Consider the following 16,789-nt stretch of genomic DNA (forward strand, 5'->3'; position numbering starts at 1 on the left):
CATCCAACCATCCGCCCATCCATCCATCCATCCATCCATCCACACATCCATCCATCCGTCCATCCATCCGTCCATCCAACCATCCGCCCATCCACCATCCATCCATCCGTCCATCCGTCCATCCATCCAACCATCCGCCCATCCATCCATCCATCCACCATCCATCCATCCATCCATCCATCCATCCACACATCCATCCGTCCGTCCATCCATCCGTCCATCCAACCATCCGCCCATCCATCCATCCATCCATCCACCATCCATCCATCCAACCATCCACCCATCCACCCATCCATCCATCCATCCACCATCCATCCATCCATCCATCCATCCACACATCCATCCGTCCGTCCATCCATCCGTCCATCCAACCATCCGCCCATCCATCCATCCATCCTCCATCCATCCATCCATCTGTCCGTCCATCCGTCCGTCCATCTATCCAACCATCCATCCATCCACCATCCATCCATCCGTCCATCCATCCGTCCATCCATCCATCCATCCGTCCATCCACCATCCATCCATCCACCCAGCAGTCATGGGGGCCCCTATATATGCTGGCAGAGGAGGCAGAAGTAATGGAGTCAGCCTAACAAGGTCCTTGCCGACCTCCATTCAGTGTCATCTCCTTCATAGTCCCCCACTGGCCTCCCTCTAGCTCTCTGGTCATCCTACAGATTCCTGGAAGCCTGGAGGTAAGACTGCCTCAGGGCCCCTTACATGGAATGTTCTCCCCCAACATCCCCAGGCGCAGCTCCTAACGGGTCCCTCAGATGCAGCTTCCCAGCGACCCTCCGGGACTGCCTCACGGGCCACATCCATTGAGGACTTATTGATTGTCTCCTGTAGGTTCCCAGAAAGCAGGGCAGCTGCGTAACCTCCACGTGGCCCACAGGGACTTGTAAGGGAGAGGGGAAGGACCACAGGTCGGACGGCGGTGGTCTCGGAGGGAGTGGCGTGGGACAAGCCCGGGCAGACACAGCACCCCACCCCCTCCCGCTGCAGCCACTTCCTGCTTGGCTCCTTATCTCCCAGCTCTGAAAGCCACAGCCAACGTCTGCTTCCCCGCAAGCACCAACTGCCTGGCCAGGGAGGGGAGGGCACGGAGAGGGCAGGTGCCCCCAAGGTGCCCACCAAGGGCCTGGGCACTCCCTACCCCCCACTCGGGGAGACTACGCCTTCCAGCCCAACCCCCAAGAGCCCCGCCAACTAGAAAAGCAGGCCAGACAGGCGGCCTCTTCCCGAAAGTGGAAGTGTCCCATCTGTTGGGGGTACTCCCCGCAGGTGTGAGCCCCGAGCGTCTGACCCGGGGCGGGGGCTGTCCCGCCGAGGGGCCGAGCCGCTGGTCTCTGCCCCCAAAGCTTTCTCCCCACCAGCTCGGAGGGGCCTCGCCGAGCGCAGGTGGGAAAGAGCAGGAGAGACGAGGTCCCCGCAAGCTGCTGGCCGGGGGGCAGCCATGCGCGGGGCCCTCCCCTGCACACAGGCCAGGCCTGAGGCCCCGCCAGCACCGCCCTGGGCCAGGAAGGAGACCAGCCACGCAGGGCAGGCAGGTTGGGCCTAGGACGCTCAGTCCTACCCTGAGTCCCAGCACCACGAGCGAGGAGGGGCCAGGAGGCACCGGTGGGGCTCAGGGCCAGGCCTGGCTCACAGGACCCCTCTTTCCCTGGGACCCTAGGGGGAAGGGGTGGGGCGTAGGCCACCCTATGGGGTAGACATGCACGGGGCAGGGGCTTCCAGGAACAAGCAGGGTCTCGTCCCAGCACCAGCTACAGACGGACCCCCACAGAATCCGCCGTGACGACAGTGGGCCCAGGAAACGACGGCAGCCGGGAAACATCACGGGTGAGGGCCTCACTCGGGGCTGCCCCCCTTCTGTACAACTTGAAGGACTCACCACATGCAGGCATGACCCACGGATTCGGTGTGAGAGGGTCAGCATAGCCCAGAACCCTCCAGCCAGCCCTGGGCTGGCCGGCGGCACACCTCCGGCCGCCGGATGGAGCCTGCCGCTGCGACTGGGCGCTCAGGAGGGCCGCCCATGGGCCGGTGCCGGACATGGGGCACGCCATCTCCTGCACGAGGCCCCCTGCCCCCCGCTGCTGTCCCAGTGCTGCCTTCAGCACGTGGCCTTTTTGTCGCCTGTGGTGGAATGTCTAGTGGGGACGGGGCTCCAGGACACAGGGGGTCTGAAAGGTCACAGAGGACTCTGATACGGTTTCTGGACCCTCAGACTGGGGGAATATCTCTAGTACCCTCAGCACATCCCAAACAAATGGGCCAGTCTTCTCCGAGGGCGCCCGTTGGGAAGCGGGGAAGGGTTTCCCAGGAGCCCCCGGCCAGGAGGCCAAGCACAGAGAGAGGTGTCTGCCTGGCCTGCAGCGGTCCTTCCCGGGTGGGAGGGGGCCAGGAGGCCCTGGGCAGCTGAGGGAGAGCCCAGGAAGCCGGGGTGGGGGGCACGGCTGGTCAGGGCGCCCCACCGAGTCCGCCTCGGGGGCAGGGCCAAGGCTCAGGGAAGTGGCCCCAGAAAGGAGCTCTGGGGAAAGTCTGGCTGAGGACAGGGGAGGAAAGAGGCATAAACCATGCAGGACGGACACTGTCCCCCAGTCCTGGTCGAGGAAGCATGGGCTGCCTGGGGCTCCAGGTGGGTGGGGTGTCCCCCGGCTGGCGGCAGGAGGAAGTTGTTGGAAGTCAGACCGGAATGGCCGAGAGGGAAGGCCGGGCCGGGCCGGGCCCAGATGGTTCCTGTTGAGGAAGCGGTGGGCACAGCTGCCTCCTCAGCCCCCAGCCGCGCTATCACGGTGACACAGCTGGCTGCCCCGCCTGGGCTGCGGGGAGACCTCCCCCACCGGCGCCTCCCCGGCCCGCCCTGCATCACATGAGCCCCTCCAGCCTCCCGCCCCTTCCCCAGGCCGCCGGGCAGCGGCTGCGAGAAGGCCCGGTGCTGTCTGTGGGGCAGAGGCCTCCGGCGGTGAGAGAGCCGGGCTGGCTGCGCCCCCTCGCCCTTCCCTCAAGGTCCCTTGAGGTCAGGAAGGGCGCGCCCCACCTTCGTCGGCCCCTGGAAGGCGGCCCGCCTCTCGCCCGGCGCCAGGATTGTCCCCCAGAGCCACCCCCAGACCCATGTCCCAGGCCACCCCGCAGCTGGACGGCGGGCTCCTGGCGTCCACCAGCTGCTCCGTGCCCCGGGGTCCCAGGAAGGGCGGCCCAGGTAAGAGGACGGCGGGGAAGGACCGTGGGAGCAGATGGCGGGAGTGTGACACCTCCGGGCTGCCGCCGCCGCCCGGCTCTGCTGACAGCAGGGGCTGGCCGTGTCGAGTCACCTCAAACACCAGCAGGGCCTCCCCCCGGGCGCCGTCCCACACAGCTGGGACAGGTGGCCCCGGGAGGACCTGGCAGGTGCCGGGCTGGGTGCGGGTGCCCCTCCCTGAGGCACGGGCTGGAGGGGGCCCCTGCTCAGGCCCATCTAGGAGGGAGTGGGCTCTGTCCTCCTCAGCGGGCAGGGTCCCAGGAGTTGGTGAGGAAGGTGGTGTGCAGAGGAGTGGAGGTGCCCCTCCTTCTGGGAGGGCCCCAGGATGTAGGGTGGACAAGGACACTGAGGCCACATTGGAGAGGGCCTGGCCCAAGGCCCCTGGATCAAGTGACGGTCCAGGACCCAGCCCCGGTTCCCACCGATAAGCAATCTCTGCCAAGACTCCCGCCCTTTGGAGCCAGTGCCAGAGGGAAGGGGGGGCGGGAAGGGCCCAGGCCTTGCACCCCACCCTGGGCTGCGGCTCTGGGCGGAGGCCTCTTGGACACACCCGGCCCCCACAACAAGGTCCCAGGGGCCTTGTAGGACCTCATCCCAGGACTCAGGGGGCGGCCCCGCTCCCCAGCCATGCCACGTGGCCATGCTCCAAGGAGCCTCTGGAACCTTCCAGAGCTCACAGCCCCAAGTCCCACGGTCACAGCCATGTCCGGAGTCCACATGGGCCCCTGACGCCCCCGACGCTCCTCTACAGGGATCACCTTCCCCACCCTGCTGCTGTCCTGGGGCCCAAGGCCAGCCCCTGACACAGGCCTCCACTGGTCACCTGGACTTCCCAGACGAAACACCGGCTGTGCAAAAGCCCATTTGGCACACAGCCACCAGGCGCGGGGGATCCGGAGCCACCACAGGGAGGTGCCAGGTGGCCAGCCCTGGACACGGTCCCCTGCCCCTCAGGCCGGTCTGCTGCCACGGGTACCACACGCCCCTCCCTCCCTGGGGCAGCCCCCCCACCCCGCCCCGGAGCTGGCAGCCTGCTTCTACCGCGGGGCCCTGGGTCCAGCCCTGCCTCACATGGGCCTCAGTTTCCTCGTGGGTCAGATCCTGGCCTCACACCCCGAAAGCGTGTCGGAGCAGCTTCCCCGAGGCTGGGGAGGGTGAGGGCAGACGGGGTGTGTGTGAGGGCCGCTGAGCTCTTCTGTGTGAGTGGGGGGCCGGGCTAACCCGTGGAAGGAGTCGGAGGCCGGGAGCTATCGCGGCTGTGCGCACGTCATCACGGTGCTGGAGGGCTGCAGGCACCGAGAGCCGACTGTCTGGGCGGCCCCTGATGCCGAATCCCCGCCACTGACTTACTGGCCCCGCGGTCCCCGTGCCCCGAGCTCCCTGCTCCCTCGGGGCCTCACGGAGCCCTGCGTACTTGGCTGGTGCGTCGGACTGGCGGCTTCTGTGGGCCCGGGGGTCCCAGCCCTGGGATGCTCTGACCCGTGGGAGTTCACACGCTGTCTTCCCTTAATCGCCTGGATCCATGGGATGGCCTTAGCCGTGCTGGGGGACATGGTGGCCCTCGGCCGGCCCAGGCCCCTGGGGCTCTGCGACGCTGGGCGGGAGCAGCAGGTGGGATCCAGCCAGGGGGCCTTTGGAGGCCTGGGGGACAGGCCTATGGGCAGCACAGTGTGACCTTGAAGTTTCTGGGGCCCATAGGCACCCCAAGAATCCATCAAAACCTTGGAGACCCCAAAACATATGAAGTGCTTCTAAACTGTGAACAGAACAGAAAGTAACATCCTCCGTCAGTGAGCAAACGTCTCTGAACGCCGCTCGGTTAGGGAGGCAGGCGCCGGGGGTGGGGGCAGGCAGCGCTGCACCTCCGGCCACCAGACCCCGCTGCTGGGCGCTGGGTTGGCCCCTGAGCAGCCTCACCAGGGCCCTGGGGTCCTGGCCAACCTGGCACCACCTCTGCTGGTGGCAGAGGTCAGGACCCCACAAGGTGGCGGACCCGTTCTGCGTTATGGAAAGGGACGGCCCCCTCTAGAGGAGTGTTTACTTTACTCGGATTTATTAGGCGCCTACTGTATGCACTGGGAGCTGTGCTGATTCCAGCAGTGCACTCTGCACATGGGGAGACTGAAGGCTGGACTGCCGTGACCCCTGAAGAGCAGGAGGTGGGAGCCAGGACACCTGCACAGGGGCTGGGACGGAAGCCCTGAAGGCCCCCGATGACTCCTGGAGCAGGGGAGGCTGGAGGGCAGCTTACCGTGACCAGCCTGGGGGGAAACTGAGTCAGGCCTGCTTTGTGTCACCAGAGAGGGACGAGGTGGGGTCTGCGTGGCAGAGCGCAGCCCGTGTGACCAGGGAGATAGCGAGCCGTCCCTGGAGGAGTCCAAGTAAACGCAGGCTGGGGCGTGCGTGGGTGTGGCCAGATCCCAGGGCAGGTGCCACCCTGAGTGGAGCGGGGCAGAGCTCGGGTCCGCGGGGAGGGGGGCTCAGAGGCCACCACAGTCGCCGAGAGCACAGGCTCGGCCTCCCCAGCACACGCGCCCGTCCCCTCACTGTCCCCTCCAGCCTCCCCAGGGGCCACGGCTCTGCAGCATCTCTCGGCTGGGCACGCCCTCCTCCACTCTGTCAGTTTCCTGGGACAAATTGCCTAAACCAGGTGACTCAGAAAAGAAGTCTGTTCCCTCCCAGGCCTGGAGGCCAGAAGTCCCAAATTGAGGCAAGGCCAGGCCCCCTGCAGAGGCTCCTGAGGCTCCCACTGTGGCCACGTGCCTCCGCCTCTGCCGCTGCCTCGCACGGCGTCGCCTCTGTGTCCCTACGTCCTTTCCTCGCCGTGGAAGGACACTAGTCATTGGATTTGGGGCCCCGCAATCCAGGTGACCAGATCTCCAGCTGTTCCCTCTGCATCCAGGCAGCAGGCTTGGGGAAAGGTGCCCAGAGCCCATATGGCCCACCTCTGTCAGCGCCCGCGGTCAGGACCTGGGCACAGGGCCTCCAGCTGAAAGGGAGGCCTGGGGCCCCGAGGGGAGCAAGGCTATCCCTGGCCTAGCCCACAGCATCCCCACTTATCACTCGGCCACGGTCCCTGGCCATGCTCGCGGGACTGTCAGGACACTGGCAGACTCAGCAGGGAGGCCCTGGGCATCTGGCTGGGGGTGTGCAGGAGGCCCTCTCTGCAGTGGCAGCCAAGGGCCAGTCAAGCCCCTCAGGGGCCACCTGACCTGTGACCCGGTCGTGGCTGTCCACCTGCGTGCGTCTGTGTACAAAGTACTGCTGACAACTTTTGGTTCCATATTGTCTGTGCTGTCACCATGCACGGCTGGCCCGTGTCCCTGCTCGGCGCACACCGTGTGGGGGCTTTTCCCTTCACTCCGCCCCCGCCGAGACCCGAGGTGACAGACCCCATCCCCCACATCCCGCCCCCACAAACACAGCGCCAGGGGCTCCTACGGCAGGATTGCCAACGCCCGTGTGACAGAGTGACTCCCATCATGGAAAAATAAACCAAAGTTCCCAAGGGCACACAGCAGGCGAGAGCAGGGGTTCTGAGGCCCTGATGGATACAGGACCCATGTGGGCGTTTGGAGTGGTCAGCCAGGTCGGTCAGTCCCGGCCGGGACCCAGCAGCCCTGAAGAGGGACAGCGTATGGGTGGTTTGAGGGGAACCGTTTGTCTAGGTGACAAACAGGTGACAAGCAGAGGTCTGGGAGCTGACACCCCCCCTTAGGGGTGAGGAGGGGCGGGGAAGGAGCTGGGAGAGAGCCCAGCAGGGGGTGCGGAGAGGAGCTGTCGGGAAGTTTCAGGAGACCCAGCCTCTCCCGCGGTCCCCGGGCCATCCCCAGGGCACAGAGCATGGTAGCCGGGCACAGCTCCGGGCAAACAGGAGCTCTGGACTCGGTCCTGAAGCCTGGTCCCCCAAGTCTCACGTCAGGACGAAGCTGGGGAGAGCAGACTCTGCTTCCCGGGGTAGGAGCTGGGGGGTGGGGAGGAGGGCTTCCTCCCTCCTGGTAAATGTGCAGGGTCCCCCCGCCCCCCGGGAACTTCCCTTCCTGCTGGAACGTGCCAGTCCCTTCCCTGGGCCATGCCCTAGCATCCTCGGGCAGGCCCCTCCACTGATCCCTGACTCTGAGCCCAGGAGGCCGGAGCCGCAGGGTGGGTGCGAAGAAAGAGGGCTTCCTGGAGGAAGCGGCCCCAAGGGGGCAGCTGGAGGAGGTGAAGAAGGCTTTCACTTCTCAAGGTATCTTGCCTGAAAAGAGAGGCGTCCTGCTCAGCCTGGCTCAGCACCCGGCTGTGCGGGGCTTTCTCACCCACTTTCACTTCCCGACAGTTGGTGGGGGAGGCTCAGCCAGGAAGCGTGGCCCCAGGGAGAGGCCAGAGCCGCTTGCCCCCAAGCCAGGACTCTCCCTCCAGTGCTCCTTCCAGAGACATCGCTCTGGATGAGGCCGCACGGGCTGCCACGGGACGGAGAGGGCGGGGGCGGCTCCTGGGGAGAAGAGAGGCCTCTCGGAGAGCCCCCCACCCTCGGGGGAAACTCCAGGCCGGCCGAGGTGCCCGTGGACTCCGGGTCATTCGTAGCGATCCTCATGGGGCTGGAGGTCAGACTGCAGTGGGCGCTGGTGAAATGCTTGTTATTAAAGCGCCGTGTGTGGGGCGGGCCAACCCCCCAGGGGCGATCGCCGGACAGCTGCCCACGATGCCAGCGGGTGTCGGTGGGGACATCTCACATGGCACTTTGCCGAACTGCTCTGTCTTCAGTCGTCTGCGAGTGCCGGCAGCGGGGTCACCTCGCACTGGCACGCGTGCCTCCGGGGGTTTCTCCGCCTGCCTTCCCACTCCCTTGCCCTTCCGGCCCCTGGGCCTTTGCATGTGCTGTCCCCCACCCAGAGCCTTCCCCTCAGGCACGTGCCCTGCTCCCTCCTCACCCCCCCTTCCCCGCTGCATTTACTTATTCCAGCGGCGCTCTGGGCATATCTACCGTCCCTCTCCCCAGCAGCACAGGTGGTCTGCCCCATGGTCTGTTGTCCCCTTGGTGCCCACGGCCGTGCCAGCTCACGGGGCACTCAGCACTTGGGAGTGGATGCGTGCCGTGCCCCAGGACATCAGCCACCGCACCGCAGCGTGTGCCTGTTGACGCCACCGCCGGGACTGTAGGGGACGTCCGCGTTGCTTTCCAGATCCTGCGTCTGTCGTGACAGCCGCTGTCAGGCAAGGAACGGAGGCTCCGAGACAGAGGGTGACTTGCTGGAGTCACACAGCAAGGGGGCCGGGGCCCAGGTGGCACCCGGAGGCTGATCCTTCGGCCCCCAAATGGGAGGGCTCCCCACAGGGGGAGCCCTGTGGCCAGATGTTGGGGCACCAGGCGTCCAAGCCTCCTGGAGATGGTAGGAGTGGGACAGCCACCTGGCACCCCCCACAGAGCCTGGGTGACCCTCCCCCACCCCACCGTGGCCAGCAGGGGGTCTAGGTCAGAGGTCAGCTTGAGGGCTGGTCCACAGAGAGGGCTGCTTTGGCCGAGGCCCTGGCGGGTTTCTGGAGCCCCCCTGAGCCCCCTGCACTGTGTTCACCTCCAGCCCCCAACCTGGCCAGGTCAAACCGCTCCGATCTGGAGCCGGCTCAGAAGCTGGCGGTGAGTCTGAGGTAGGGCCTGGCTCAGCGATCCTCTGGGCAGGGGGGAGCCCCAGGAGGCATCCCTGGGCAGTGCAGTTCTCTCAAGGGAGCCTGAGGCTTTCTTTGGGACACAGTGCTGGGGGCCCGGCCGGCCGCATCACTGTCCCTGAGAACAGGACGTGGGAGCAGGTCCCTGCTGTTGCCCCCCCGGCTGCCAGAGGGAACAGGGCTGATGGGGCATGATGGGAAAACCTACTCCAGACTCCCTCCTGGGCCTGCACGCGGCTTTCCCAGCAGCCTTCACGGCGCCATCAGCCTGCTTACAAGACGAGAACACAAATCAGAGAGGTCAGGGAGCCGGCTCAAGGCCCCACAGCACGTCCTGGGCAGGGCCCACAGGGGGACCTCGAGAAAGGGATTCCCTTCTGCACCCCTGCTCCAGATGAAGGCTGTGCCCAGCATCCCACGGCCCCAGAAGGACCCTCTGCAAGCCCTCGGTGGGCTCGGCTCGCCCCACCTGGGGAGCCCAGAGCAGGTGCACTGACACCTGGGCCTCGTGCGTCCCCGCCGGTGCCTGCAGAGCTGCGCACCCAGCCCAGGGCCCCTCCAGCCAAGCCCCCTCCGCTGGCGGCCGCTGGGGAGCCCTTCGGAACCGCTGACCCGGGCCCCGGCGTATGCCCAGCACCCACGTGTCCCAAGTGGTTTGGAGCGCCGCTCCCTGCAGCTGAGGTCTGGGAGGGGTGCGGCTCGCGGAGGGGTGGGTGTGGAGAGAGGGGTCCCTTTCTGAGAGGAAGTGGTGTCGGCACCTGCCCACACGGGGCTCTCAGACTTGAGGGGACAAAGAACCCACGGGGCCGACGGCGGGTCAGGGCCCAGCCCCGCACCACGGTCCTTACCCTAATGATGTGGCCTCCTCCGTGGTGACCTCGGACCGAGGGGGCCCGAGGGCCTGGTACCCATGCCGGCCACGCCCTTCCCCCAGGCCCAAGGAGCCTTGCGGACCCGCGCAGAGGTACGGGAGGTGCAGGGTGGGGAGGTCTAGGCAGGAGGAGGCTGCTCCGAGGACAGGGCCAGGGCCGGGTTCTGGGCGGACCCTGCGTGGCCTGGCTTCCCTGGTGTGGGGTGCACAGCTGTAAGCCAACGGGGTGGGGAGACCAGAGCCTTGGTGGGAGGTCCGGGCTGGTAGCCCCGTGACCCCACAGGCCCATCTCTGTCTGTGACGCGAGGAGAAGAGGCTGGGGGCTCTGGTGAGGGACCCCGGGGCCCTCCGCCCTCCTCCCCCACCCCGGCCCCCACGCTCCCTGCTGCCAAGGGATTTGCCCGTGACCCCTGGCAGGTCCTTCCCTCAAAGGCCACTTGGGGCGGCTGAGAGGGCCTGCAGTGGAGAAGGAACTGGGCCGTCTCCCCTGCCCGCGGCTCCGGGAGCTTCCTCCTTCCCTCCCAAGCTGGGGTGCATTTTGAGTGTTGTGGAAAGCCCCGACCTTGCAGACCCTATGAGGGAGAGCGGTGGGAGGAAGGGCCAGCGGGAGGGCGGGAAGGGCCTCTGGCCATCGTCCACCCGCTGTGCCCCTCACCGCCAGCTGCCACGGCCGCGGATCCCAGGCCAGTAGGGCCAGCCCGACGCAGCCCTGATCACCCCCAGGGGAGACTCGGGGCCCCTCTGTGCTAGGGCCAGGCGCCGGGGTTTCCTCCCATCTGGGCTCCCCTCCTAAGAGACGAGGCGTAAGGGTCCCAGACCCCGGCCTGTGTGGGGCTCCACCAGCCAGGCCAGGGGACCCCGACACTTAAGGCTGGAGCTCAGTCAGAGCCCAGAAGGACAGCAGCCCGCCTCCTGCTGCCGCTTGCCACCCTCAGCAGCCCCTGCTTTCTGCCACTCCCCTGCCAGGGCCTTGCGGGGGTACTTTGTCCCGATGTTTGGCGAGGCCTGGACACATGGACAGACAGACAGACGGCAAGCCTGGTCCTGCCCTGTAATACCACAACATTCTCTACAAGTCTGGAACCACACACCCCAAAAACAGGTGCAGACAGGTGACCAAAAATGCAAGTCAGAGCCCCCCCCCCCAGGCCCCAAAGGGCTGAGCTCCAAGTGCTGGAAGGTTCAGGAGGCCTCAAGGGGCTCTGCTCGGCCCGGCCCCTCAACCAGGCTTCCTCGTCTGCAGCGGGAGGGGCTGTCCCCACCTGGGGACTCTCCGGGCGGGGCTGCCACCCCGAGCTCCGGGGCAGCGGGTGCAGCTGGGGTGAGAGAGATAGGAGCAGGCTGCTTCCTGTCGGAAACCGAAACGGCCAGGTGCTTCCCGCCTGCCCTCCCTCCCGGGGCCACCCAGAGACAGCCAGCCCCACCGTCCTGCACCGTCCTGCAGCCCAGCCCTCCGCCCAACGATGAGGACCGCGGGGCCTCGCCTCCCAGCACGGGGCCCCTCTGAGCCTCGGTGCAGCCTCAGCCTCAGCCACCCTGGCGCCGGCTTTCAAGGTCTTTGTGCAAAACACAGGGTGCAGACCACCTTCATGATTTCTAGCTTGGGACGCCTGTGAGCATGGTCAGACTTAACAGAGCATTAACTCCAACGGTTCTGGCTTCCTTCTCCTTCCCTCCGGCTGGGGATCATGGCACATTCTGCACGTGGTCCCCCGTCCATGGGCAGGCTGCCCCGAGTCCGTGGATCTGGGGGAGGAACCCGTCTGACCTGTTCTCGGGCCCCAGGCTCGCCCATGGTCCTTGCTTCTCCGTGGCCCCTCGTTCATTTAATCTGAAACAACTGGCAGGCACGTCACCCCGAACGCTGGGGACCAGCTGTGTCTCCTTGGGGAGGCTTCCCTCCCCTCTGCTTCTCCGCAGCATCGGATTACCCCAGACGTCGTGGCGGCTCCCAGAGCCTGCCCCAGCCACAAGCGGCTTCAAGCCAGGCTGCGTGGGCAGGACACACTCAGCCAGCCCCGGTGGCGTCTGGACGGAGCTGCGGGACCCCAGCGCCTTCCCGCAGCCTCCTCCGTAGCATGGGGGCAAGGACACGTGAACCCCTCTTGGCTGGAGGCTGCAACCATCCAAGGGACTATGTCGGTCTGTGTGTGTGCTTCCCAGATACACTGTGATTTTTGGTATTATACGTTGTTACATAAACATATCGTGGTCGACGTAGTCTTTCCAAGTTTCCCCTCCACGATAACATGACCTGGGTGCAGGCAGCGGGCTCCAAGAGCCCAGGCCGGGCTTTGGGTGAGGCTGGACGGAGACTCCTTCCCAGCGGCCATTGTTAAAGGCCTTCTGTACTGTGCGGGTGTCTGGCAATGGCACGGATGTTTCTGGAGGTCCTGAGCTGCTGAGGCTCCTGGAGATTTCTCGAGTGTGGAAACCAGCACCAGCCGGAGAGGGGAGGCAGGAGGCCGAGCACGGAGCGGGGCGCCTCAGCCCTTCTAGCCCGATCCTTTCCGAACATGGGCTCCTGGTCGGCTCCCGGGAGGCAGTGGGACGTGTCCAGCTGCAGAGGCCGGAGGCTCTCACTCGGGTGCCTCTCACCTGCGGCCACATCCTCTCCTGCCAAGGATACAGGGGAGGAAGGTCGTCGGGCAGGAGAGCCTGGCATCGTGCAAGGGTTGAGTGGGGACCTCTTGGGAGCACGAGGCCTCCGAGGACATTGGGAAAGCTCCAAGTGGCGGGGGAGGAGCTGCCTTGGGCTCTCCAGCAGGAAGAGGCTCGAAGGGGCCTCTGCATCTGCCCAGGACCGCTGAGCCCCCGGGTCGTCCCCCCGGCCCCGTCGTCCTAGTGCCCTGCAGAGGGGCCGCCACGGATGGTGGGGAAGTCGGAAACAGAATGGTGGCAGGTCCACCCCCATCAAGCCCGTAAGGGGACAGGGATACACAGCAGGGCTGCCCAGGGGCCCGAAATACCCCAAGGGCCGCTGACCCTTGGCAACCTGCTCAGCAGCAGGAGGACTCAGTCCATCGTGTTTCCTCTGGCCGGCTTGGGACGGGGAGCCCAGCAGAGGAAGGTCAGGAGACCGGGGTCCCGGCTGGGCTTGATGCCCAGAGACAATGGCCCGTGATCAGATTCCCTGCAGGGGAGGTGCTGGGAAGAGCTTCGGTCTGGAGAGGTGAGGTGACTCAGGGCCACCGCCAGCCCCAGTCCCTTATACTCTTGCCAAAACAACGTGGCGCTCGAGGCCCACACCTGTTCCTCCAGGCCCCTGGAAAGCGGTCGTGGGCTCCCGGGTTGTAAAGACTCCGGCTATGGACACCGCTGCGGGGGGCTTGGCCTGGGGGGCCAGCAGGTTCTCGGTTCCTTTTCCCTGAAGCGGGTCCCTCTTGCTCCTGAGGAGACCCTGTGGGCCGACAGCCCTCCACGCGCAGCTCGAGGACACGGCTGGTCAGAGGGACAAGAGCCTCACCACCTCTGTGGCTGGGCCAGGCCTCGAACCAAACCCGTGCTGACCCGCCCACCCCTGTTGGTTTGGGCCACGGCCCTGTGGGATCTGGCAGAGGCCGTTCTCACCAGGGTCTGGAGTCGGAGGGTCGCTGCCCCACGCGGATGGTGCCTGGCAACTGGGTGCTCTAGAAGTATCGGCCACAAGCGGCTCTGGGAAGGCAGAGCATGGGGCTGGGGAGCTTAGAACGAGGCCCCGGCATGGGGCCACCCCCGTGCCGTTCCCGGCGCCGACGCGGGGAGGCCACCGCGGACAGGGAGCGGTCCCCGGCAGCTGGCGGCGCGAGGCACTGCGTGACAGGTCGTGGGAACACGTTCCTACCTATGGGGCTGGGGCTGCACGGCACCGTCAGGACCCTGGCCACCGCAGCCTCGTTCCTCTCAAAATGGTTACAAGGGGCACTTTTCCATTCTGGGTTTTTTTTTACCACAGAAAATGTAGTTTTCTTAAAAAATAAAAACAAACCACCACTAAACCATCGCGAAAGGTGAGCCCTTCCTCAGCCTCAGGCCCTGCCGACCCTCCCGCACATGTCCCGCAGGCCGTGGGGCTCACCAGCAGCCTTGCTCCAGGGCACCCCGGGTTCCCTCCACCCAGCCCGGCATCCAGGGCCTGTGCTCCGTGACCTCCCGCCGGCCCTGGGCCTCACCTCCTGCAGTGCCGGCCGGAGAGCCTGCCCCAGCCCCAGCCTGCCGCGCAGCGGGGACTCAGGTGCCTCGTCGGGGCTGAAGACGAGCCACAGCGGCTCCTTTCCTTCCCTCCCCCGCAGCCCACAGCAGGCACGGGCTTGTGTCATGGGGGGTGCGCCCCGAGGTCACCCCGGGCAGGGAGCTGCGTCTGTGTGCAGAAATGGACAGAGGGTTGGTGCCATGACCCCCAGGTGCAGGGCCCTGGGGATGGCCTCCTGGGCTTACGCCAGGCCTCTGCGCTGGGGTGTGCTGAGCACCCCCAGGGCCAGGGGAAGACGCAGGGGAAGGTGCTCCGTGGCTCACGAGGGCCGCTCCTGGGAATGTGGTCCCGGAGAACCTGGACGTCGGTTCTCAGTCCTCTCAGGTGGACCTTCGGCCCCATGGAGGCGCCTGGGTAGCAGGCCACTGTCCAGGGACCTGGGTGCCCCTTCCAGGGCATGTCACAGGCATGGCCATGCCTCACAGACAGTTCTCACTGCGTGTGGACCAGGCCTCACCATCTGGCACGACACGGAGTCCTTGATGGCCGAGGCACTCGAGCAAACTTGAAAGCCCCTTGCCTTCAAGCCTGGGTCAGCAGCCCCACACCAGCCCTGCAACCCGTGGGCCACCAACACTCTGGTCAAACGCAGGGAAAGCGTTGATGAGAACGCCCCGCTGCTCCCCCTCGAACACGTCTGCCTTCTGTCCTGGGAGCAGTGTGGCTTTCCTGAGTCTCCGCGCGTCCGACGGCGGCACGCTGAGGAAAGTTCTAGAGACACCAGGCCGGAATGAACACACAGGCAGTCCCCGGGCTCCCACCCCCTGCTCCTGGTGAGACCCCAGACCCCTCTGGCTGCCATGACTTCTCCGTGAACGGAGCTGCAGTCTAGAGTCAAGCTTGAGGCCTGCGGCAGAGGGTGAGAAGCCAGTCCCCCGTCCGCGCAGGGACCCATTTACACGGACGCTCGCTCATTGCGAACCCGAACCCCGAATGCCACTGGGCCTCCCGTGATTTTATTTCCTACCTCTGGCCACCCCGCCCATGAAGGGTCTGAAGCCCGTGTCCAGGAGGGGGGCGGCCGGGCACGTAGATGCGACGCGGACAGAAGCCCGGAGACGAGCGGCACAGGACCACCTCCAGTCACAGGCCTTTCCGCTCCCCCTCCTCCATCACCCTCTTCCTCGGGGCTTCCTGGCCGCAGAGTGGCTGCGCCGCCTCCAACCATCACATCTGCCTTCCAAGCAGGAAGAAAGAGGAAGAGAGACAGTACAGAGGACGAACCCTGGGCCAGCCCCTCCCAGCAGGAAAACCAAGGTTTCTTTAGATGCCAGCCTCCCCGAGGGCTGTCCCACCACAACAGGGCTCCTGCCCCCATCCCCGAGGCTCCTTCCCAGACCAGGACAGTCCGGCTTCTGTTTCTTCTCTGTGGCCTTCTGGAGGCACCTGCTCCCACAGCCCCATTGACCCAGCTCTGGCTGCTCGAGGTCTGTGGTGCAGGTGACCCTACGACCAGCCTACTGGTGGCCATCCTTGCTGGCCGTGGAGGGCGAGGGGTGAGCCACCCTGGCCTCAGCCCCCGTGCCAAGACAGCGGTGTAGTACCACATGTCTCTCAAGGGCCTCCCGAGGGCACAGGCTGTGGGACGGTGACCTGGGGTCCTGGACGCGTCCTCGAAGGGTCTCGTCTTAGCCCTGCAGGTTTCCACTGAGCGTGACCCGAGGGGTTGGCAGACCTGTCCTCCTGGGAGCGTTTATTCTGAGAGCCAGCCTTTCCTCCTGGGGCCTGGACGGGCATTTCCCTGCCCTGTCTTCTCTCCATCATCCCTACGAGCCTCCCGGAGCCCTCCTCCCCTCTGTCCTCCTGCTGGTTCCCTCCGTCTTTCTTCCCCGCAACCTCTCTGACAGTCACAGCGTCGTGCTAATTCACTTGTAGAATATTCTCTCCTGTGCCGAAGCTGAACAGGGACAGCACACCCGTGCCGTCTCTGACCTCTGTTCTCACTCCCATCTGAGACCTCTGGGCCGCCGCGACTGCCCCCAGGCCTGCTCTCGGGCCCCGGGCACCCACCCTCCCCCCAGGCCTGGATTTCCAAGCCGGTCTTCTCTGCAAACCCGCCATTATCTGCCGGGGGCTCTAACTGTGTGCTGGGGATGGAGAGGCACCCCCGTTCGCCAAAGCCGGTCAGGGGTCACAGCAGTTATCCGTGGGACTGTCCGGTCACCTTGGTCAGAGCAGGACCAGCTTGGTCCCACAGGCCAGTGTCCTTGGCGCTGGGCACAGAGCCTGCTCCAGGGTGGCTTCAAGTCCCTTTATCGGTGGAAACAGGGTAGGCCTTCTCACGGCTGCTAGAACCAAACGCCACGAGGCCGGCTTTTCAGCCCGTTCACCAGAACCCCCACGCCCTGGGCGGTGCCGGGCACGGTGTGGGCCCTCAGTCCACGATGGTCAAGCACATGAGCGCCTCAGATGGGGTTGGGGAGAGGTTGCAGAGAGGACCCACGCGGGGGCCCGACAGAGCTCTGACCCGGAGACGCTGGGCCTGCGTCCACATAGCCTCCGGAGACCGCGGTGGGCCCAGCCTCAGTCTCCCCATCAGGAGAACGGGGAGTCCCCGTTCAGATGAGTCCCACAATCAGATGAGGCCCCTAAACCGGAGTGTTTCCGCGTGGGGGTCCTTCCCCTCCCCTGCCCAGCTTCCCCCGAACCTCCAAGATAAAACTTCTCCTTCCCTCCCTGCACGAAGAGTTCCCATTCGAGCCGACCACAGCTCCCCCCACCAGCTTCTCCCTGGAGTTTCAGGTTCTTAGAATTATTTTAGGTCTCCTTCCCCGTGTGGCCTGCGCTGGGGCCT

The 16,789-nt window shown here is 65.8% G+C and overlaps 1 protein-coding gene across 3 annotated transcripts in view; it reads left to right on the forward strand.

The window, feature by feature from the left end:
• The first annotated feature begins 2,708 nt into the window (after positions 1–2,708).
• The window catches only part of CBFA2T3 (CBFA2/RUNX1 partner transcriptional co-repressor 3), a 76,414-nt gene continuing 62,333 nt past the window's right edge, over positions 2,709–16,789 (forward strand). For 2 of the 3 annotated variants that reach the window (XM_059150735.1, XM_059150738.1), the window contains exon 1: positions 2,985–3,208. In XM_059150735.1, the coding sequence (XP_059006718.1) occupies positions 3,121–3,208 (88 nt within the window). In that variant the 5' untranslated portion in view covers positions 2,985–3,120. Of the gene's footprint in view, positions 3,209–16,789 lie in introns of all 3 variants that reach the window. The other variant, XM_059150739.1, reaches the window with a different exon arrangement.

The sequence above is a fragment of the Mustela lutreola genome, chromosome 16, assembly GCF_030435805.1.
Source record: "Mustela lutreola isolate mMusLut2 chromosome 16, mMusLut2.pri, whole genome shotgun sequence".
Lineage (NCBI taxonomy): Eukaryota > Metazoa > Chordata > Mammalia > Carnivora > Mustelidae > Mustela > Mustela lutreola.